The sequence below is a fragment of the Chrysemys picta genome, chromosome 4, assembly GCF_011386835.1.
Source record: "Chrysemys picta bellii isolate R12L10 chromosome 4, ASM1138683v2, whole genome shotgun sequence".
In the NCBI taxonomy this organism is placed as follows: domain Eukaryota; kingdom Metazoa; phylum Chordata; order Testudines; family Emydidae; genus Chrysemys; species Chrysemys picta.
In genome coordinates, this window is record NC_088794.1 from 8,310,407 (window position 1) to 8,333,482 (window position 23,076).

General features: G+C 54.3%; 2 protein-coding genes across 2 annotated transcripts; both read left to right on the plus strand.

Annotated features, from left to right (window-relative positions):
- The first annotated feature begins 3,840 nt into the window (after positions 1 to 3,840).
- BORCS6 (BLOC-1 related complex subunit 6) lies at positions 3,841 to 5,482 on the plus strand. Its single transcript, XM_005294218.4, has one exon. It carries the CDS (start codon positions 3,958 to 3,960, stop codon positions 4,672 to 4,674), a length of 717 nt encoding a protein of 238 aa, XP_005294275.2. The 5' UTR covers positions 3,841 to 3,957; the 3' UTR covers positions 4,675 to 5,482.
- A 1,964-nt stretch (positions 5,483 to 7,446) lies between these two features.
- On the plus strand, positions 7,447 to 17,987 carry ITPA (inosine triphosphatase). Its single transcript, XM_005294219.4, has 8 exons — positions 7,447 to 7,668; positions 8,485 to 8,542; positions 8,642 to 8,706; positions 12,173 to 12,246; positions 14,340 to 14,371; positions 15,418 to 15,533; positions 16,495 to 16,571; positions 17,460 to 17,987. The coding sequence occupies exons 1-8, from the start codon at positions 7,450 to 7,452 to the stop codon at positions 17,581 to 17,583; spliced, it is 765 nt and encodes a 254-aa protein (XP_005294276.3). The 5' UTR covers positions 7,447 to 7,449; the 3' UTR covers positions 17,584 to 17,987.
- Positions 17,988 to 23,076: the final 5,089 nt, after the last annotated feature.

The following is a 23,076-nucleotide window of genomic DNA, read 5'->3' on the forward strand; positions in this document are numbered from 1 at the left end:
ATTGTACGCCCTTTGGGGCAGGGGATGTCTTTTTGTTTGGTGTTTGTACAGTGCCTAGAACAGTGGGACCCTGGGCCATGACTGGGGCCCCTAGGAACTACCATAATACACCTCATAGACTTTAAGGCCAGAAGGGATCATCTAGCCTGACCCGCACGTCACAGGCCACAGAACCTCCCCCACCCCCTCCCATAATAGACCCCTAACCTCTGGCTGAGCTACTGAAGTCCTCGAATCATGAGTTAAAGACTTACAAGTTACAGAGAATTCACCATTTATACAAGTTTAAGCCTGCAAGCGACCAGGGCCCCAAGCTGCAGAGGAAGGCAAAAAATGGCCCCAGGGTCTCTGCCTATCTGACCCAGGGGAAAAATCCTTCCTGATCTCAAATATGTCTTCTCTCTTCTGTGTTGTGTCTTTTGCTCTTTACACAACAAGAATCTGAAGGAATCACAGCTGGGTTCCAAATAATTGTGTTTTCTAAATATATGCTAGAGGGGCATGCATTTAACAGCTCATGTAGGCTGAGCTCTGGGACTCCTGGTATCCCTCCATCCCCCCATAAGCTCCCTGAATGCCCTCCTCCCATCCTCTCTATTTCAAGGTCTTCCTGCAACCCCCCAAACCCCCCAATGCCAGGGCCTCTGTATGACCCCTTCCCCTATATCCCCCCAATTTCCCTCCCCTCACAAGGGGTTGTGTGTCCCCCATTCTGCATATACTAGGGTGCTCGCTGTGAGGGGTTCTGTCTGCCCTCCATTTCCCCATACCAGGATCCTCTATTCTCCCCACCGTGCCAGGGCTCTGTCCCCCACATTTCCTCTTCCCCCATAGCAGGATTCCATTCTCCCCACCACGCTAGAGGCTCTGTCCGGCTCCTACCAGGGAAATACATCCTGCTGCTCTGACTACTTCTGAAGCACAGTGAGCGAGCGCTCCCACACTATGTACAGGGATAGGAGCCTGTTCCTGCACACTTCACTGGGCCTGGTCTACTGGACGGCTTCCAATCCAGAACGGAGGCCTTTCTGGAAGAGATGCTTTAGGCCAGTGGCTCTCAACCTTTCCAGATGCCTGGACACCTTTCAGGAGTCTGATTTGGCTTGTGTTCCCCCAAGTTACACCGCACTAACTTGCTTACAAAATCTAGGGTTACCATTCGTCCGGATTTACCTGGACATGTCCTCCTTTTTGTACTAAAAATAGCGTCCGGGGGGAATCTGTAAAGCACTCAAAATGTCCGGGATTTCCCCCCCTCCCCCGGCAGAGCAGAGCGAGCGGCTGGGAGGGCTGCAGGAAAGTCCCGGGCTGGACTCCGGAGCATCTGTAGAGGAGCCGGATCCGCCCTGCATTCTGAGCAAGTGTATCAGCACAAAGTGCAACCCTCCCCTTTTGCAACTGGGAGCGGTTTCTGCCATGCAGCGTAGCAAAACGGGAGCGAGAGCACTTTGTGCTGATACAAGGGCAGCTCTCCCCTGCAGCCCGGTCCGGCAGCACTGTGCAGGGCCAGGGACCGGGTTTTGTTGTGCAGGGCCAGGGACCGGGTTTTGTTGTGCTGGGGAGCGCAGCCACGTGTCCGGCTGGCACAGAGCCCAACACCCTGTTCTGAGCAGCAGGGTAAGGGGGGCAGGAGAAGGGGCAGGGAGGTTCTGGAGGGGGCAGTCAAGAAACGGGGGGGGGCTTTTTGGGGGGAGTGGAGAAAGTTTTGGGCAGTCAGGGTACAGGTAGGGGGTAGGGTCCTGGGGGGCAGTTGGGGGGGTCTTAGGAGGGGGCAGTTAGGGGACAAGGAACAGGGAGTCTTAGGTAGGGGGTGGGGTTCTGGAGGGCAGTTAGGAACAGGGGTCCCAGGAGGGGGCAGTCAGGAACAGGGGTCCCAGGAGGGGGCAGTCAGGGGACAAGGAGCGGGGTGGTGGGCTGGGAGTTCTGGGGGGGAGCTGTCAGGGGGCAGGAGTGGGGAGAGGGATCAGAGCAGTCAGGGGACAGGGAGCAGAGGGGTTTAGATGGGTTGGGAGTTCTGGGGGGGGCTGTCAGGGGGCAGGAGTGCGGAGAGGGATCGGAGCAGTCAGGGGACAGGGAGCAGAGGGGTTTAGATGGGTTGGGAGTTCTGGGGGGGCTGTCAGGGGGTGGGGAGTGGTTGGATGGGGCGTGGGAGTCCCAGGGGTCTGTCTGGGGGTGGGGGTGTGGATAAGGGTTGGGGCAGTCAGGGGACAAGAGGCAGGGAGGCTTAGATAGGGAGTGGAGTCCTGGGGGGCAGTTAGGGGCAGGGGTCCCAGGAGGGGGCAGTCAGGGGACAAGGAACGGGGGGAGGGTTGGAGGTTCTGGGGGGGCGGGAAGTGGGAGGGGCAGGGGCGGGGCTAGGGCGGGGCTCCTCCCGTCCTCTTTTTTGCTTGCTGAAATATGGTAACCCTAACAAAATCAGACATAAAAATACACTATTACTGAACAATTGCTGACTTCCTCATTTTTACCATATAATTCTAAAATAAATCAAATGGAATATAACTATTGTACTTACATTTCATTGTATAGTATATAGAGCAGAATAAACACGTCATTGTCTGTATGACGTTTTAGTTTGTACTGACTTCACTAGTGCTTTTTTTTGTAGCCTGTTGTAAAACTGGGCAAATATCTAGATGAGTTGATGCACCCCCTGGAAGACCTCTGCATAGCCCGGGCTGAGAACCACTGCTGTAGGCAGGGCCGGCTCCAGGCACCAGCTTACCAAGCAGGTGCTTGGGGCGGCCACTTCGGAGAGGGGCGGCACGTCCAGCTGTTCGGGGGCAATTCGGCGGACGGTCCCTCACTCCTGCTCGGAGCGAAGGACCTCCTGCCGAATTGCCGTCGCAGATCGCAATCGCGGCTTTTTTGGTTGTTGTTTTTGTTTGGCTGCTTGGGGCGGCAAAAACCCTGGAGCCAGCCCTGGCTGTAGGCAAACACAAGTGATTGGGATCAATACAGAGGTAACTGGGTGAGATTCTCTGGCCCATGCTATGCAGGATGTCAAAGTAGATCAGGGGTGGCCAGCCTGAGAAGGAGCCAGAATTTACCAATGGACATTGTCAAAGAGCCACAGTAATACATCAGCAGCCCCCCATCAGCTTCCCCCCACCCCGCTCCCAGTGCCTCCCACCCACCATCACACCAGCCAATCAGCGCCTCCCCCTCCTTCCCCACACCTCTCAATCAGCTGTTTTGTGGCGTGCAGGAGGCTCTGAGGGGAAAGGGGAGGAGCGAGCGCATGGCAGGCTCAGGGGAGGGGGACAGGGCCTGTGGCAGAGACAGGGGTTGAGCAGTGAGCACCCCCGGCACACTGGAAAGTTGTTGCCTGTAGCTCCAGCCCCAGAGTTGGTCCCGATAAAATCGGGACTGTCCCAATATTTAGGCGTCTGTCCCGCATCCTGATATTTCGCGGCTTCCTTTTCTTTTTTTTTTGCTCCGCCGGCGCCCCCATGTATCTAAGGAGCTGCATATTAACTTCTGAAGAGCTGCATGTGGCTCCGGAGCCACAGATTGGCCACCCCTGGAGTAGATGATCAGATTCCTTCTGCCTTAAGATCCATGAATCTTGCCTTCACTTCCGTGACCCTTTCTCTCCCCCTCTTCTCATTCCATCCCTCCTACCCCTCTTCTGTCTCTTTTTCCTACCTTTTCTTTCCTCATCCTATTCCCTCCCTCCCTCCCCCTCATCCTCCCTGTCTCAATCACATTCACACCCTCTCCTGTCTCGCCTCTTCCCCCCGTCCTGGTGTTGCTGCTTGTGATTTGCTCTTTGCCTCTGGGAGAGCCCAATCAGGGATCCCCCTCTCCCCAGCTCGCTCCTCCTCCTCGGAAAGGTGCAAACTGGATCGCTGGCTTTCTCCCTGCGTCCCTCCCTAGCTGCCTCTCCCTAGGCTCCTCCCCTGGTGTCGCTGTCCCCCTCCCGGCCAGTGCGCGCTGGGAGCCCCAGGCCGGAGCATGGAGAGGGGCGCAGGCCTGCCGCAGCACATCATGGCCCAGGTGCGCGTCCAAGCCCCGGGGGCCGCGGCCAGCCTGGAGGATCCGTGCCGGGAAGGCTCGCGGAGGCAGCAGGCGGCTGCCGCTGGGGACAGGCTGGCCGGAGGGCGGCTGCTGGACAGCCGCAGCTTGGATGGGATCAGCCAGGCGTACGGGGCCAGCCGGGCGCAGGAAGGGCGCCGCGCCACCATCTCCAGCGCCCTGGAGCTGGAAGGGACGGTCAGCCACGACGGGGACCTCACCCACTTCGTGGCCAACAACCTGCAGCTGAAAATCAAGCTGAGCTCCCGGGGCAGCCTGGAGGAGCCGGAGCCCCCGGGCCAGCCCTTCCCAGGGCTGGGGCGGAGCAAAGCGGCCGACATCCCCCCCATTGACCCCGCGGTGCTGGCGGAGCTGGAGCGCCTGACCCAAGAGGTGGCCCACAAAGTGGACCAGATGATGAGGAGCTTGAGCGGCAGCATCCAGAACATGACGGCCCTGAGCGTGGGCTACATCCAGACCTACCGGGACGCCGTGGACAGCCTGGGCGAGTCCGTAGACATGAGCATCAAAGGGATGTACACGCTGATGGCCCGCTGCGAGGAGCTGGACCGCTCCATGCAGCCGGTCCACGCCCTGGCCAAACAGATCCGGGAGATCAAAAGGACCCTGGAGATATTCGAGTCGCTGTGCAAGTAGCGCCGGTGGAAAACATTTCTCAGCTGCTTTGTTAATGGGGGGGAGGGGGCGCTGTGCTGGTTGCAAACTCCAAAAGGGAACATGTCGTGTACTGTATGCGGTTGTGTGTTTGTTTCATGTCTTGTGCTGCCATAAGCCTGTTACACTAAAACCAGACGCTGCTTTGCAGAGGATCTGTCTGAAAGGGGCTAATTCCCCCTGAACGATTACTTGAAATTTTCCCACCCTCTCTGTTCCTTAGAGGGGATGGTGCATGCTCAGGATTTCCAAGGACCCTAAGGGAAGGATGCTCTCAGATTCAATAGGAATCTGGCTTCAGTGGGAGCTGGGCTGCTTTCAAAATCCCAGCTGCGAAGAACTGTCGGCCTGACAAGGAATGGTGAACTGGATTCCCTCATCTGTGTAGTTCACCTTTCCCTGTAAAATACGAATATTTATACTTAAAAAAACCACTCTGCAATTTGCCAAACCACCTAAAATGTGTCCATAGGAAAGAACTTCTGCTATTGACCCTTCCCGGGGTTATTTTCAACAAGCCCAGTATTGCCCTCGCTCTGCTCTCTTTGAAGTGAAGGGGAGGTTTACCTTTGATTGCAATGGGGGAAGAACAAGGCCGGCGCTGAGTGCTTTTGAAATTCCCACGCTCTGCGTATTTCAGCAGCCGAGGAGTTTGCCCTACAAGTGGATTTGCAGGGTGCCGGCTCAGAAGCAGATTCTGAATCCTCTCCCAAAACCTCTGATGACTCTCACATTTGCTTCCACATTTAACAGCCTAACCCGTGGCCTACATTAAATATGGAAGGAATGACAGCGGTGTACATATGCTCTGTGGATCTTATACCCTTCGACTGGTTAATTTCTTTGTTTTAGTACAGCAGGGCTGCATGTACACCTCTACCTCGATAGAACGCTGTCCTCGGGGGCCAAAAAATCTTACTGTGTTATAGGTGAAACCGCGTTACATCAAACTTGATTTGATCCACCGGCGCGCGCAGCCCCACCCCCCTGGAGCATTGCTTTACTGCGTTATATCCGAATTCGTGTTATATCGGGTGGCGTTATATCGGGGTAGAGGTGTATTTAATATTTGGCATGTGGTATGGAAGTGCTCCTTTCAGTGTATCTGGGGAACAGAAAGAATTAACTATAGAGCCCCAAGGCCTTCCCCAGTTCCAGAGAGGGCCAGGCTATGCTGTAAGGGGGGGAACTTAATAAAGACAGGAACTTCCTGCTCTCAGCTGTTTCCTCATCTGGAGGTGTTAAGTGACTCGGGTGGGTCAGAGTCTCTCAGCCCCTTGGTGCACTAAGGCATTTCTCTCCTGGTAAGACCCTACCGGAATGGCACACCCATGTCTGTGCGCTGCTAAAGCCCAGGGGAGTCCGGGCTAAAGAGGAGTGGAAGCGGGAGGGGATCAGAGCTTGAATCCCCCCTAGACCCAGCAAGGATCCCCCCCAGCAGCCCCGAAGTGTGTGGGGGATATGCAGCTGGGCCTATCAGGGCCCCCCCCCCGATGGGAGCCCGCAAACTGGAGTAGGGCTAGGGTGACCAGGTGTCCAGTTTTCGACCGAAACACCCGGTTGAAAAGGGACCCTGGCGGCTTCGGTTAGCACCGCTGACCGGGCCATTAAAAGCCCGGTCGGCAGGGCTAAGGCAGGCTAGTCCCTACCTGTCCTGGGGCACCGTGCTGCACCGTGGAAGCGGCCAGCAGGTCCGATTCCTAGGCTGGGGGGCCATGGGGCTCCACGCGCTGCCCCCACCCCACGCACCAGCTCTGCACTCCCATTGGCCATTTCCTGGCCAATGGGAGCTGGGGAGGCAGTGCCTGTGGTAAGAGCAGTGTGCACTGTGGAGCTCCTGCCCCCGCCTAGGAGCCGGAGCTGCTGGCCGTTTCCGGGGTGCAGCACGGTGCCAGGGAGCCTGCCTTAGCCCTGCTGCGCCACTGACAGGGAGCTGCCCAACGTAAGCCTGTGCCCCAATCCCCTGCCCCAGCCCTGAGCCCCCCCGTACCCCAACCCCCTCATCCCTGGCCCCACCCCAGAGCACGTACCCCTTCCTGCACTCCAGCCCATAGACCCCGCAAACCAGAGCCCCCTCCTGCACCCGAGCCCCCACCCCCTGCACTTCAACCCCCTGCCCCAGCCGAGAGCCCCCCACACCCTGAACCCCTCATCCCCTGCCCAACCCCAGAGCCCTGACCCCCTCCTGTACCCCTCAACCCCCTGCCGCAACTCACAGCCCCCTCCCGCACTCCGAATAGCTCAGCCCCAGCAGGAACCCCCTCTTGCACCATAAAATCCCCCATCCCCATCCCAGAGCCCTGATCCCCTCCCGCACCGCAAAACCCTGCCCCAGCCCAGGGAAAGTGAGGGAGGGGGCATGTAGTGAGCGGGGGCGGGGCCCCGGGGAAGGGGCGGGGCTAGGGTAGTCGGTTTGGTGCCCATAGACAGTTGGCAACGCTAAGCAGGGCAGGGGGTCGGTAAAACCCCTGGTGACCCCTTCCGGGGCAGCAGAGCCGCGGCCGTGCACGGGCCAGGTGCGAGGGAGGCCACGTTACACCCAGGCCACAGCATCGCCCTGCTGGGTCTCCGCAGCCCCCCGCCCCCTCCGACAGAGCATCGGTTACCGGAGCAACCCGACAACGCACTTCCGGCCTCCAGGGCCATAGAGCTCGGGGCTGGGGGCAGAAAAGCACTTCCGGTCTGCTCCAGCTAGTGGCGGCTTGGGAGACCGGAAGTGTCTTGTCCCCGAGCCTCCCTCGCCCTTCGTCACCGGAAATGCGTACCGTGGCTCCTTTCAGTCCCCACGGCGCTGGAAGATCGGTCTCTCCTCTCATTGGCCGGTCCCGCGGGGCGGGGCTAGGCGCGTTGCCCTGGCTGCCGGGCGGCGAGGCTGTGATTGGCAGGTCAGCGCGCAGGCGCTGTGGCTCTGCTATGGCCGCCGCCGCCGGGAGGAACGTGGTGTTCGTGACCGGCAACGCCAAGAAGCTCGAAGAGGTGGGGGGTAGGGAGCTGCGCGGATTGGACGGAGGGGGCCACCGTACCGGAATGAAGCATGGCGTCCGCCAACCCCCGGACGGGGGTCTTCCGGGGAAGGGGCGGGGCCTCCTCCAGCGTGCGGTGCTTGCTCCCGCCCCCGCAGCTAGCCCCGCCCCCTGTTGTCACTGCCCCCCCGTTCCGCGCGCTGCCGTCATTAGGCTCCAGAGTTAACGCCCGGGCAGACTGGGGTTCGGGCTCCGCCAGGACTGTCGCTGCCCTGGGGACGCTCCCGACGCTGAACCTGTCACTGGACGAACCCCGTCGGGGGGTTCCGCTCCCCTGAACCGGAGCCCAGGGCTGACGAGAGGGGGGGAAGCTGGTACAAATTACCGGGTCCGGTGGTCTGGAAGGGGGCCCGGGGCCTGGCTTCCCACCTCCTCTCGTCATCTTACCGGGGCCTGGCTTCCTCCCCTCTCGTCGGCCTGTTTAGCGGTGTGCCCTTGCTGGGTGCCCGAAAAATTTTTTTCACCGGGGCCCGAACCTGCTCTCAGCGTCCCTGCCGGAGCCTGGTAGGAGCCTTAGAGCAAGTCCCCCCGCCATCCCTGATCCCGGCCAAACACTGCTCCCATCCAGCACTGCCCAGTGCCCGCCCTGCTCCAAACTTACTGTCACTCCTCCCCCGCCCCATAGCGCCTGGGTCTGAGGCGGGTGTTGAGAGCCCCTGTGTCTAGGGGAGGACGGGACCAAACTTCCTCCCAGTATCTCACACACTGGGCTAGGCACTGTCCCCCGCCCGCAGAGCTGGCTGAACAGCCTCTGTCTTGTTCCCAACAGGTCCTTCAGATCCTGGGGGATGCGTTTCCGTACAGACTGGTTGCAAAAAAAATTGACTGTAAGTCCGTGACTTTGTTTCTCGCTCATTAAACGGTAACGTTTCAGCAGCCATTGGCCACCCCTCACCTCGCAATAATCCCTCCTGTCCTTGTTGCAGTGCCAGAATACCAAGGGGAACCAGACGAGATCTCCATTCAGAAATGCCGGGAAGCAGCAAATCAGGTCGTTTCCTTTTCCACTTTCCCCACTTCCACAGGTGTCAGTCAAAAATGAATGGAGATTAACCAAGAGTTTAGGCTAAATGGCCCAGCTGTTACCCACTGCATGACTACCCACTCGTTTGGCACATAGTTGGTGGGGAATTAAATGGCCATGGACTGACTGGTGCCAAGAAAAAGGATGTAGAAAATTTGAATATAGCTACAGAGAAATTCCAATGGAAGCCCTTATGAGAGAGGTTCATAAATAGGGTCTTCTATGGCAAAGGCCCTTCCCTGGCCTGATCCCATTGATCTCTAGGGCTGAGAGTGAGATCAGCTCAGTTGCTTTGGCAGAACATTCCTACAACTGGTTCTGTCCTAGATGATTAGTATTCTTGTCTTCTAATCTGGTAGAGCAGGGACATGGTGGAGTATAGAGTGCCCATCCGCAGAGCTCTGGCCTCTCGCTTCCCTAGAACAGAGGCTGCTGCTGTTATTAGGTACAGTAACTCCTCGTTTAATGTTGTAATTATGTTCCTGAAAAATGCGACTTGAAGCAAAACAATGTTAAGCGAATCCACTTTCCCCATAAGAATTAATGTAAATAGTGGGGGGTTAGGTTCCAGGGAAATATATATCTACACACACACACACATACACAGTATAAGTTTTAAACAAATAGTTTAATACTGTACACAGCAATTATGATTGTGAAGCTTGGTTGAGGTGGTGAAGTCAGAGGGTGGGATATTTCCCAGGGAATGCCTTGCTGCTAAACGATGAACTAGAACAGCTGAGCCCTCAAGGGTTAACACGTTGTTGTTAATGTAGCTTCACACTCTACAAGGCAGCACGAATGGAGGGTGGGGAGACAGCATGGAAGAGAGAGACAGAGACACACACGTGTGAGAGAGAGAGAGACGCACATTGCCCCTTTAAGTACATTTACCCACTCTAAGTACATTGCCTGTTTAAGTAGATCCTCAAATTGAGACAGCAGCTGCTGCCAGTAAGCTCCCTTCTTCCTGATCCCTATCGTGTCCCCTCCTGCTCTGTGGAGATGGGGGGCAGGAGTGGGGGGGGAGGGGGACACCCTGACATTAGCACCCCTCTCTCCCCGCATAGCAAGCAGGAGGCTCCCAGGAGCAGCTCCAAGGCAGAAGGTAGGAGCACCACAAGGCAGTGGGGGGAGGGACAGCTGAACTGCCCGGAATAGGGTGGCTGCTGCACAGGGAATTTAGGGGAAGGGGGAGCGGATGGGGGGCTGCCAGTCCACCCCGGTTCCAAGCCCCCAGCAACTAGCTCCAACGGGCTGCTCTTTCTGCAAGCAGTGGACAAAGCAGGTGGCTGCCAAACAACGTTATTCATAGATTCATAGATTCTAGGACTGGAAGGGACCTCGAGAGGTCATCAAGTCCAGTCCCCTGCCCGCATGGCAGGACCAAATACCGTCTAGACCATCCCTGATAGACATTTATCTAACCTACTCTTAAATATCTCCAGAGATGGAGATTCCACAACCTCCCTAGGCAATTTATTCCAGTGTTTAACCACCCTGACAGTTAGGAACTTTTTCCTAATGTCCAACCTAGACCTCCCTTGCTGCAGTTTAAACCCATTGCTTCTGGTTCTATCCTTAGAGGCTAAGGTGAACAAATTTTCTCCCTCCTCCTTATGACACCCTTTTAAATACCTGAAAACTGCTATCATGTCCCCTCTCAGTCTTCTCTTTTCCAAACTAAACAAACCCAATTCTTTCAGCCTTCCTTCATAGGTCATGTTCTCAAGACCTTTAATCATTCTTGTTGCTCTTCTCTGGACCCGCTCCAATTTCTCCACATCTTTTTTAAAATGCGGCGCCCAGAACTGGACACAATACTCCAGCTGAGGCCTAACCAGAGCAGAGTAGAGCGGAAGAATGACTTCTCGTGTCTTGCTCACAACACACCTGTTAATACATCCCAGAATCATGTTTGCTTTTTTTGCAACAGCATCACACTGTTGACTCATATTTAGCTTGTGGTCCACTATAACCCCTAGATCCCTTTCTGCCATACTCCTTCCTAGACAGTCTCTTCCCATTCTGTATGTGTGAAACTGATTTTTCCTTCCTAAGTGGAGCACTTTGCATTTGTCTCTGTTAAACTTCATCCTGTTTACCTGTTATAAAGGAGCATTGCGCAACGTTAAGCGAGCATGTTCCCTAATTGATCAACAACGTAACAATGAAACAATGTTAACCAAGACGACGTTAAGTCAGGAGTTACTGTACCTATTGCGGCAGGAGTGGCAAAAATGTGTGTGTGTGGGGGGGGCCACCGGCACTGTCCATTTCCCCTAGGGCCCACCCTTGCACTGTCCCTTGCCCCTGAGGCCCACCTCTTCCTGCCTGGGGCCCTGCCCCTTCCCCGAGGCCCTACCCCTTCTCCAAGGCCCCGCCCTGCCTCTTCCCCCGGGGCCCCGCCCTCTCACTGCCTTTCCCACTAAGAACCCGGCCCCTGCTCACTCCTTTTCACACGCCCTACAGCCGGTAAAAAGTGGGAGGACATCGCCCTCCCACTTTTAAAAGTGATGGGGCTATGGCTGCATGGACCCTCTGTTCTGGTGCCCCCGATTGCGGGTACGGGGTCAGCGCCTTTGTTCCCATCTTATCATTTGGGGAGTAAGGAAGCAGTTCTCCACCAGCCAGTGACAGGTTGTCATCCAAAGAGCCCAGGCACAGATTTTTTTTCAGAATGAAGAAGCCAGTTAGGCCTCGGGCTCCAATGAAAGTCAGGACTGTGCAAATGCAACAAACCGCACCCCCCCCCCTCCGCATTTTAGGTTCCTCCAGTACTGCCCCCCAATGAGAGCGATACCCATGTGAATGCTTTAGATTAGCTCTCCTCAAACTTCCAAAGGAAAGCTTATTATCTCTGCCTTGGTAGTGCCACTTCTAGCTGCAGGTGCAGAGCACAGGGTTCGTTGCTTGTTCTCTCTCTGTGTATAATCTCCTCAGATTTAAGGAGCTTTAATGGATGCTGCGTTTTTATGAAGCCTCTAACGCAGGGGTCGGCAACGTTTGGCACGTGGCTCACCAGGGTAAGCACCCTGGCGGGCCGGGCCAGTTTATTTACCTGCTGACGCGGCAGATTTGGCCGATCATGGCCCCCCACTGGCCGCGGTTCACCGTCCTGGGCCAATGGGGGTGGCAAGAAGCGGCGCGGGCAAGCGATGTGCTGGCCGCGGTTTCCCGCCACCCCCATTGGCCCGGGACGGCGAACCGCGGCCAGTGGGGGCCGCGATCGGCCGAACCTGCCACGTCAGCAGGTAAATAAACTGGTCTGGCCCGCCAGGGTGCTTACCCTGGCGAGCCGTGTGCCAAACGTTGCCGACCCCTGCTCTAACATCATGTGGAACCATAATGGATTGTAACCAAAAAGGCAGTTGAGGAGAAGGTACCTTCCCCTTAGATCTAATATTTCTGTTTCTTTTACTTCCCTCTGCAGATCCAGGGACCTGTTATCGTAGAAGACACTTGTTTGTGTTTCAATGCCTTGGGGGGCCTCCCAGGACCATATATGTAAGTAGGAGTGGCTATGCTTGTAGTTCTTTCCTGTACTACGGTTTGACTAGGGCTATAGGTTTCTGAGATGTGATTCCTGGGGGCTCTCCAAACCCCAGGAGCAGAACTCTCTTTTCTGTTGTTTGCTGGTCTAGCTCCTGGAGCGTCATCCTGAAGAAAGAGGAAATGGGGAAGGGATTTGTACTCACCCGGTCCCTGCTTTGCACTTAATGCATAGTGCATGGGACAGTTCAGTGACCCTGATTTACTCCCTGCTATGGTTACTGCTCCTGCATCCCAACTAGGACCTGGCCCTGTGAAGGAATCCATGGGGGCTGATCCAGGCACCCTTCACTTCAAACTCAGCACAGGCATCATTTGCAGGGTCGGTCTCTTAAACTGAAATTGTGGTTTAAAGTGTTTGGACCAAATTCATCCCTTGTGTAATTACACTGAAGTCATCAGGGGAGGAATTTTGTCCATTCTGCCACTTCAGTAGAGAAAGAGCTACCGAGTTTTGTTAATTCGAATCACTGGATTTATTGTATTGTATAATGGGACCCTGGAGGCTGCTGTAGTTCAACTGGAAACAAGATTTCTAAATTTAATCGCTCATAACTAAGGCTAAGATTTAGTCAGGGGTGTTTTTAGTAAAAGTCATAGACAGGTCACAGGCAATAAACAAAAATTCACGGGCCGTGACCTGTCCATGACTTTTATTATAAATACCCCTGACTAAATCTTAGCTGCTCCAGGGGAGCCCCGGGGGCCAATGGCTGACCCCTGCTCCAGCAGTGGGGGCTGACTGCTGACCCCACCCGCTGCTCCGAGGCCCCCCTGGACCGCTGCTCCGGGGCAGCCCCTAGAACCACTGCTGCTCCAGTGGCACCCGGGGCCAGCCACATCGGCTGCTGTTCCGGCGACAGCTGCTCGGGGCTGCCCAAGCAGCAGTCAGTGCGGCTGGCCCCGGGGCCACCCAACAAGCTGGCCCTGGGCCATCCCAGCAGTAGCTGGTGAGACTCACCCCAGGGCCAGCTGCTCGGGTGACCCCGGGGCCAGCTGCACGAGCTGCTGCAGCTGCGGAAGACCTGAAGTTCCCGGAAAGTTACGGAATCCATGACCTCCATGACAGACTCGCAGCCTTACTCAGAACTCCTCTAGCAAAGTCCTGCCATAGCTCTTGGCACTGCTTTTTAGGTTTGCAGTGTCTCTACGATTTGCTCTGCTGATTCTGGTTACCAGGGCAGAAAACATGGAAGGTGGAATGGGATTACATACTTCTATAACTCACATTCTTTATTTCTTACAACAAAACTGGGCAAATGATCACTCCCCATATGTGAGTCAATTGGCTTAGTGATTCTGGAAGGAGGAAAAAAAATCTTCAAATGAAGGATTTTTTTTTTTACCATCTCACTGCTCATTCGTGGGAATTACTCTTCTGAACTTTTGGCCTCAGGAATACTTAGCGCTTTTATAGTTCTCTTTATTTAAAGAGCTCCCACGTATTTTACAAACTCACCTATGCGAGGTAGGTATTCTTCCCATTTTACAGGGGGGATTGCTACCGCATGGAGAGCTTAAGTGATTTCCCCCAAATTGTACAGCAACTCAAGAAAGGAACCCAGGTCTCCTGGGTCCTCTGCTTTAACCATTAGACTATGCTTCCTCGCTAAAGTAATGAACATACAGGCTAGGTGGTACTGCACAACAGACTGGCCTATAATCTGAATAGCAAAATTACTGGAGTAGAATCTTGGGCTAAAGACCCACAGGCTCTGTTATTTAAGAAATAGGCCCCAACCCTGCAAAATGAACTCCATGCAAGTTGACTCCTGGCCCAGGGAGGAGACCCATTGATTTCAGTACGACCCTCGGGGGTCTGTAACTTGCTGGTTTGGAGTCTAAATCTGCATTTCCTAATGTTTGTTAATATATAGCCCGGAGTAAGGTTTATTAAACAGTGCAAGTTCACCAGGGATTCATAGTGCTAGGAAACCTGTGCAGAGAGAAATCCGCCATAGAATGTTGCACTAGACATATTTCCGTTGTTGATGACCATGGCAGAAAATAACCCTGCCACTGACGCTTGTTTTATTCTTACGTTTCAGAAAATGGTTTCTAGAGAAGTTAAAACCAGAAGGTATTTCCCTTTGAATTACTGCTCTCAATGGGATTTGCTGTTCAGAATCACATGCTCCTGTGCAATCTAGCAACAATGTGAAGTGAATCCCTTTCCTCATTGGGCTTTCATAGCTCTGCACTTGACTGGTTCCTTTGCCATCTCTGGGACTGCTCACTTCTCCCCATTCCTCACGGTCTCCATGTGTCCCATCATGTTCTGCCCTTAGCCCCTCCCTTTGCTTCATCTACACCTTATCAGTAAGATCATCTGTGCTGATGGCTTCAGCAGCCATATCTGTGCTGATGACTCCCAAATCTACCTCTCTTCAGAGTCATATCTGCCTTGGTACTGACAACCGCTCTTCCTAATTGCCCTGCAGTTAGCAGTTCAACATGGCAACACAGGAGTACAACCTTGGTGTCACCCCTCTTTCCTTCTCCCCCCCGCCCAGACTATTACTGAATCCTGTCACTTCTTTTCCAACCTATCCAAAATCCATCCATCCATCCCCTGTATGTGCCTTCCTGATCTCCTGCTTTTTACTGATCTTCCTGTCACCCACCTCCTGTCCTTCCAGTACCACCAAACCCCCCTTCCTTGCCTGCTCTTCTGACTACACTCCAGGAGCTCCCTCTCTGCTGTCACAACTATGGGCAATGGGAAACAGACTGACCCCAAGTGACAGGAGATGTAACCTTTAGTATCAGATGAATAAAACCATTATCCTAGGCAGTTATGTAGCATCTCATCTAGGCATCGCAAAACCCTTTAAAAACATTCATTAAGCCCCCTTGTAAGGATTCTGTGGAAAAGTCATGAGTAGAGCCCAAGAATCCTGATCACCAGTCTCCTGAAATACCCATGAGACAGACCATTCCCTGCCTAATCCCGGTAATACTCCCTCCCCCTTGTGAGTTGGATGCAGTCTGTGGGAGGCCTGCCACGGGGGCACAAAACGTTATTTGTTTGGGGTTTCCCCTCGCTCGTTGCAGATTGCCTCTTGTCAGTTGTGCCATGTGCCGAATGAAACGCGGAGATGATGGAATCCTCCTTCTGTTGCTTAGGTCTGTACAAGCTGTTAGCGGGGTTTGAAGACAAGTCCGCTTATGCTCTTTGCACCTTTGCATTCAGCACTGGAAACCCGGAGGACCCGGTGAAGCTGTTCAAAGGCCAGACTTGCGTAGGTATTCAGATCGCTGGGCGAAAGAAGCCTCTGCAGATAGCAGTAGGCTGGGGCGTGAGGGGGCTTATAACATGAATCCATTCACAGCACTAATTCGCAAGGGGCTCATCTTGGCCACCTACATCCATATTTAGTCACCTACATCAATGGCCTGATTTTTTCAGGGTTGCTGAGCAGTTGCAGCTCCCATAGACCTGAGTGGAAGATGTGGCTACACGGCACGTCTGAAGATCAGGCTACTCATCGTGGTGCCCAGAGGCACCGGAGTTTGAAAACGTTGGTTGAAGGTTCTGAATGATCCTCCAAGTTCTCTTGTCTCCACTCCTGAGCCTGGCAGCTGTTCAGCCCTCCAAGCCCTTGAATGCTAGGAGCAGAATGTGCGGCTGCACCATTTCAATGAGCTCCAAGCCCCATCGCCCGGCTGCACGTAGTTAACCCTTTCCTCAGATGTCCATCTTTCCAGACCCTATCGTTTTCGTTTGGATGGGTGGTTGCTCCTCTGAACTCCCTCTAATATGGCTACATCTTGCTGGTACTGAGAAGCACTGAAGTGATCAGTCTTCTCCCACCATCCATGCCCCGTGTTTCTCCTCCGCGTGTTTGTTAGTTTATCCTTCAGACAGTCAGGAGTTCTTACTGGGGGCTGAGTCCTGACGCCTCAGTGCCCTGGGATGTGTGTGTTGAGCAGGCGCGCCAGGGGAAGGTGGAGAGCGGTGCAGGCCTGTCTGCCTACGGCGTGGACTTAAGAAGATGGAGCACTAAACCAAGAAGTCCTAGTTGTTTACCTTGGCCTTGTTTTGGGGGAATGCTAAACAGTCTTGTAACTTTTGGTGGTTTCCCAAAGCAGAGCTCGGTCTAAAATGTAACCGGTTCATTTTCCCGCGTGTAATGACGTGAATGTGGCAGAGCAGTGCCGAGAAAGAAACCTCTTATTTCTTCTTCCTCCCCGAATTGGCAGGGTCGCATTGTTGAGCCCAGAGGCCCCAGAGACTTTGGCTGGGATCCTTGCTTCCAGCCTGACGGTTACAACCAGACGTAAGTGACTCTTTGCCTTTAATTCCTTAGTTCAGAAAATCATGAAACCAAAGGTCCTGTTAATGCATAAAGTGGAACCCGCTTACAGTGAACTCTGCCAGAGAGAAGTTGAGATGGGCTTAAAGCAGAATCCTACATCTCAACAGCTTTGACCATGGGGGACGTGGGTTGGAACCTCACAGCTCAGACTGTCTCAAGCCTGTAGGGCAGACGACCTGAGTGTGTATCTAATGAACTGTTTCCCATCCTAGGACTCCTCACAGACTTTGGAGAGATGCAGGGGTGGTTCTGCTGTTGTTTCTAGTAGCTGCTGCTAGTCGGTGGACTGTTGTAGGAGTCAGATATGGTTTTTATTGACTGACTTTCAGTGAGCTGCATCAGCCTGCCTAGAGTAGTGTCGTTCAATAAACGGACAGAGGTGGCATTGCACAAGGGCAAATGACTGCCCAGGGCCAGGATAATGGAGACCCAGGCCCAGGGTCTGACTCTCAGGGAACTGCACTCAATTCCTTGCCCTCTGAATAAGCCGACAAAGGGCTCAGTGAGGTAAGCCTGGCAAGAGAGCCTGCTTGAGTCACAAGTAGAAATTATGTGACAAAAGGTTGGTGCCGAAGTGAAGCCCAGAGTCAACAGAGGGCGCCCTAATCTGCACGTACAAAGCAGGCCAAGGGAACCGCTTCTGCAAACGAATGTGACAGCTACAGAATGCGCGTATCTGGTCTGTCACCAGCGGCATCTCTAAGCCCTGGCATGACGATAACCAGGGAAGGGAGCAGGTTCAGCTTCTCAGCAGGCCGCGGGAACTCAGGTGCACCCAGTTACCGAGCAAACCAGGGTTTAGGCTCTGGTTGGGATTGTGGCTATTCCTGTTTTTCTCCCCCTCCCCAGGTATGCCGAGCTGCCCAAGGCAGTGAAGAACTCCATCTCCCATCGCTACAGAGCACTAAAAGAGCTCTCCGGCTACTTCAGTCAGCAGAACAACCCAGCAGAAGCCACCTCCACTCCCAGTTAGGCTTCTGGTGTCTTGGGGTACGTGCACACTGCAATAAATACCCCACAGCACCGAGCCTCAGAGCCCGGCTCGATTGACCCAGGCTTGGGCTGCGGGGCTAAAACTTGTAGTGTCGATGTCTGGGCTCAGGCTGGAGCCTGGCTCCGAGACCTTCCCCCCTCGCTGGTTTTCAGAGCCCGGGCTCCAGCCCGAGCCTGAACGTTTCCAGTGCAGCTTTTAGCCCTGCAGCCCGAACCCCGTGACCCCAAATCAGCTGACCCGGGCCAGCCGCGAGTCTTTGATTGCAATGAAGATGTACCCTTTGGGACCCCAAACTTTTACAGAGAGTCGTCTGTGAGAGGTGGGGTCCATTGATGGTTGTCTGTACAGTCTATGTAGAATAAAGCTGCCCACTTGAAAACCGGGATGGTTTTCTGTTTCCCTTTGTTGCTTCTGAGGAGTCTGAAAAAGCCAGTGGGTCTACACTGATTTTTAGGGGCTGAAGTGCATTGGATACAGAGTTTGATGTTCGTGTTATCGCACAGCTTGTCCCAGGACGGTGGCATTTGTGCTGCCCACCCTACCTCTTCTGTTCTCCCCTGTGCTGTTCCCCTATCAACAGGATGATTTTGGTAGGTGGTGGAAGATCAGTCAGTTGGTCGTTGCACAAGATCAGGGGGAAAAAAGACCATCGTTTTCCCTTTGTGTATTGTAATCTCGATGGCTAAAATGCCTGTGTAAAGTATCTGACAGCTTGTCTAACTACATGAAAATGTGATGCAAAGGTCACTACCACATCCAGATTAAATTTATAGTACTCGTTTGCTGTGTACTGTTGGAAGGAACGAGACATACATTCAAGTCATTTATCTGTACTTCCTGCTTTTAATATGTGGATTGTTTGTAGCTTCTGCAGTAGCTACTGTAGCCGCACGCTTGTGCTCCTGTGATTTCCTGCTGGGATTTTTGGGACTATTTTCCTCTTACAGAAGTGTTGAAAGAATATTGTCTCCCCCCTCCTTACTCCCCCCATTGGTGTTACATCATGATTCTAATCCCCTCTGTACTGAATCTAGTAAACATGAAGGGCAGTACTAAAAGAAGCGCAGGGCTCTGTGGGCCTTTATTTCTAAGGGCTGTTCTACACTAGAAAAGTAGATCGACCCACCTATGTTGCTCAGGGTGTGAAAATCCACAACCTTGAGTGACATAATGAAGCTGACCTCAGTCCCCATGTAGACAGTGCTAGATTGATAGAAGAATTCTTCCGTCAACCTAGCAACCGTCTCTCGGGGAGGTGGATTTTCCTGCACCAGTGGTTTTCAACCTTTTTTCATTTGCAGACCCCTAAAAATTTTCAAATGGAGGTGCAGCCCCCTTTGGAAATCTGTTGTCTGTGTATATCATTGAATTCTGTTCAGTCAGTTTTCAGTCCAAGTCTTAGACTGAAAACTGACTGAACAGAATTCAGGGGGGGGGAAGGATAGCTCAGTGGTTTGAGCATTGGTCTGCTAAACCCAGGGCTGTGAGTTCAGTCCTTGAGGGGCCCACTTAGGTATCTGGGGCAAAATCAGTACTTGGTCCTGCTAGTGAAGGCAGGGGGCTGGACTCAATGACCTTTCAGCGTCCCTTCCAGTTCTAGGAGATGGGATATCTCCATATATTTATTTATTTAATTTTATAAATGTTGCTCGTGCTCGGCAGGGTGTTTGACGCAGCATAAGAAAGAGCCCTAAACTGTTGGCTTCTATGGTCACAACAACACTTCTGGGTTTTCACCTGTAGGTGGGGGTATTCACAGACTTTGGCTTGATCATAACAACGGAATGCCTTTTCTGGGATCTGAAACTTTTTATTTTCATAGTCACCTTTCGTGGGCCCTTTATACACTGTCTGTGGCAGTGTTCCCTCTAGTGTTTCCCAAGCATGTGCAGAACGAATTTTGTTATATGCACCAATATGGAGGTGAAGTGTGACACATCACTCCATATTGGGGGTGGGGCTCAGGGCTGTGGCAGAGGGTTGGGGTTTGCGGGGCTGAGGGCTCTGGCTGGGGATGTGGGCTCTGGGGTGGGGCTAGAGAGGAGGGGCTCAGGGCTGGGGCAGAGGGTTGGGGTGTGGGGGGTGAGAGCTCTGGCTGGGGGTGCGGGCTCTGGGGTGGGCCTGGAGATGAGGGGCTCAGGGCTGGGGCAGAGGGTTGGGGTGTAGGGGGCTGAGGGCTCTGGGCTGGGGCCAGGCATGAGGGGTTCAGGATGCAGGAGGGGGCTCAGGGCTGGGGCAGAGGGTTGGGGTGTGAGGGGATGAGGGCTCTGGCTGGGGGTGCGGGCTCTGGGGTGGAGCTGGGGATAAGGGGTTTGGGATGCAGGTTGCCCCAGGACTGCACCGGGGAGAGAGGACTTCCCCCCAACTCCCTCTCTCTCTCCACAGCAGCACCTGGGCTGGGAGAGGCGCCTCTCCCTGCCGCAGCAGCTCCGGGGCTGGGCTGTGGGAGAAGGGGGGCTGAGTTGGGGCTGTGGGAGGGGCGCCTCTCTCCCGGCCACGGCAAATCTGGGGTTGGGCTGGGTTGTGGTCGGGGCACTTAATAGTCTGCTGCTTGGCTGTGCAGCTTAGAGGGAACTTAGGTCTGTGGACAGCGGCGGCAGGTTTGTAGAAATTTTGGTGGTGCCCAGAATCTGCCCCTCCAAACTCCGCCCCCCACCTGCCTAAGGATCTGGGAGGGAGTTTGGGTGGGGGAGGGAGTCTGGGGTGCAGGGTTTGGGATGGCGTTTGGGTGCTGGGTGCAGGCTCCAGGCTGGGGCAAGGGGTGGGGGTGTAGGAGGAGGGAGTGAGGGGTGCAGGCTCTGGGAGGGAGTTTGGGGGGCAGAGGGAGGGGGGTGCAGGCTCTGGGCTGGGGGTGGGGGTATAGGCTCTGGGAGGGAGTTTGGGGACAGGAGGGGGTGCGGAGGGAGGAGGTGCAGGCTCTGGGCTGGGGGTGGGGGTGCAGGCTCTGGGAGGGAGTGTGGAGGGAGGGGGTGCAGGCTCTGGGAGGGAGTTTGGAGATGGGAGGGGGTGCGGAGGAAGGGGGTGCAGGTATTCAAAGCAGATTACCTAGCAAATAAACAAAACACAAACTAAGCCTAACATACTAGCTAGATTGGATATGAATTAGCAATCTCTCACCCTGGCTGATAATACAAGCAGTTCACCAGGTTTCCATACACAGGCTAGAAATCCCTTTAGCCTGGGACCAGCCCTTCCCCCAGTTCAGTCTTTGTTCCTCAGGTGTTTCAGGAGTTCTCTTGTGTGGGGAGTCACTCCCCACCTTATATGGCTTTAACATATTGTGGGGACCCTTTGTTCAAAAAACAGTTCCCAGCCCAGTTTGTGGAAAAATACAGGTACCAAAATGGAGTTCAGTGTCATGTGGTGGGGTCACCTGCCCTTGCTGGATCATAGCAGCCATTACTCATAGGCTGATCAGGAACAGTCAACATGGATTCACCAAGGGCAAGTCATGCCTGACTAACCTAATTGCCTTCTATGAGGAGATAACTGGCTCTGTGGATGAGGGAAAAGCAGTGGATGTGTTATTCCTTGACTTTAGCAAAGCTTTTGATACGGTCTCCCATGGTATTCTTGCCAGCAAATTAAAGAAGTATGGGCTGGATGAATGGACTATAAGGGGGATAGAAAGCTGGCTAGATCATCGGTCTCAACGGGTAGTGATCAATGGCTCCACGTCTAGTTGGCAGCCGGTATCAAGCGGAGTGCCCCAAGGATCGGTTCTGGGGCCGGTTTTGTTCAATATCTTCATTAATGATCTGGAGGATGGTGTGGATTGCACTCTCAGCAAGTTTGCAGAATACAATAAACTGGGAGGAGTGGTAGATACGTTGGAGGGTAGGGATAGGATACAGAGGGATCTAAACAAATTAGAGGTTGTTCCAAAAGAAATCTGATGAGGTTCAACAAGAACAAGTGCAGAGTACTGCACTTAGGACGGAAGAATCCCATGCACTGCCATAGACTAGGGACTGAATGGCTAGGAAGCAGTTCTGCAGAAAAGGACCTAGGGGTTACAGTGGACAAGAAGCTGGATATGAGTCAACAGTGTGCTCTTGTTGCCAAGAAGGCTAATGGCATTTTGGGCTGTATAAGTAGAAGCATTGCCAGCAGATCGAGGGACGTGATCATTCCCCTCTATTTGGCATTGATGAGGCCTCATCTGGAGTACTGTGTCCAGTTTTGGGCTCCACACTACAAGAAGGATGTGGAAAAATTGGACTGAGGGGGCTCACCTTGGGCGGCTCCCCGCAAGTGGCAACATGTCCCTTGGCTCCTAGGCGGAGGTGCAGCAGGTGCTATCGCCGCAGCTCCCATTGGCCGCAGGTCCCGGCCAATGGGAGCTGCAGAGCCGGCACTCGGGGCGGGGCAGGGACGATGCACAGAGGTCCCATGGCTGTCCCTTTGCCTAGGAGCTGAGGGACATGTTGCTGCTTCCGGGGAGCCACGCGGAGCCAGGTAGGAAGCCTGCCAGCCCTACGCTAACTGGACTTTTAACGGCCGAAAACCGAACACCTGGCAACCCTAAAGGGTTCACCTCCCACCCCAGAAAGGAGGGGGGCAGTGAGCAATGTCTGCAGTTAGTGTGTGCCTCTGCAACTGCTGCCGGGGTCACGTGCTGCCACCGCTTTTTGCTGCCGCTGCTTAACCTACGTCTTCAGTGATTTCAGCTCTGAGTGAAAAGAACAGGAGGACTTGTGGCACCTTAGAGACTAACACATTTATTAGAGCATAAGCTTTCGTGGGCTACAGCCCACTTCTTCGGATGCATATATGCAGCTCTGAGTGATATCACTGGGTATCCGTTGCCTTTCCTTTCCCCGCTGTCCTTTCACCGCATCTAAGGCATAGCCCTTAGCCTAGACCTGCTTCTCAGGAATCCGTCTCTGACCATCACTAAAAGGAAGCAACGACTTTCAATGCAGCCTAATTAGCCCTGTCTTTAAACACTGGAGAGAAAAAGGTCAAATGGTGCTTAGGACTCTAGCCAGACCTCCAGGGCTGTCCCTAGACATTGTGGTGCTCTATGCAGCCCCCTGCAGGGGGGGAGCTGGCCCCAGGCCTCCGCGGGGGCGGGGCGGGGGGCGTCCACAGGCATCCGTGGGAGGAGGTCGCCCAAGGTCTGTGGGGGGCAGGAGCAGGCTTGGGGCGTGGGGCCGAGTTGCTCCACTTCCCGCCACCCGGTGAGTGCAGAGCGTGCCTGACGCCTGCTGCAGTCCCCTGGGATGTAGCTCAGGGGAAGGGGTGGAGGGCGGGGCTGGGGCGGAGCAGGGGTGGGAAGAGGTGGGGTGGGGGCAGCTTTTCTGGCCGGCTAAGGTGCCCCAAATTTCCTACGCAGCTGTGTAGTTTGCCTATGGGTAAGGGCGGCCCTGCAGACCTCACCCCAGAAGGGAATAACTCTTACCTTCCTGCTCCCCCACCTTCTTTTTTTCATTAGGATTTGGCATCCAACCCCCTGCTTTGTCAAACCAT

Bases quoted from the DNA above. Each gene is read 5' to 3' on its own strand.
- BORCS6 (XM_005294218.4), top strand. From the start codon at position 3,958: ATGGAGAGGGGCGCAGGCCTGCCGCAGCACATCATGGCCCAGGTGCGC.
- ITPA (XM_005294219.4), top strand. From the start codon at position 7,450: ATGCGTACCGTGGCTCCTTTCAGTCCCCACGGCGCTGGAAGATCGGTC. The intron at 8,707-12,172 runs GTCGTTTCCTTT...TTCCCTCTGCAG, and splicing joins GCCGGGAAGCAGCAAATCAG to ATCCAGGGACCTGTTATCGT. The intron at 12,247-14,339 runs GTAAGTAGGAGT...CTTACGTTTCAG, and splicing joins GGCCTCCCAGGACCATATAT to AAAATGGTTTCTAGAGAAGT.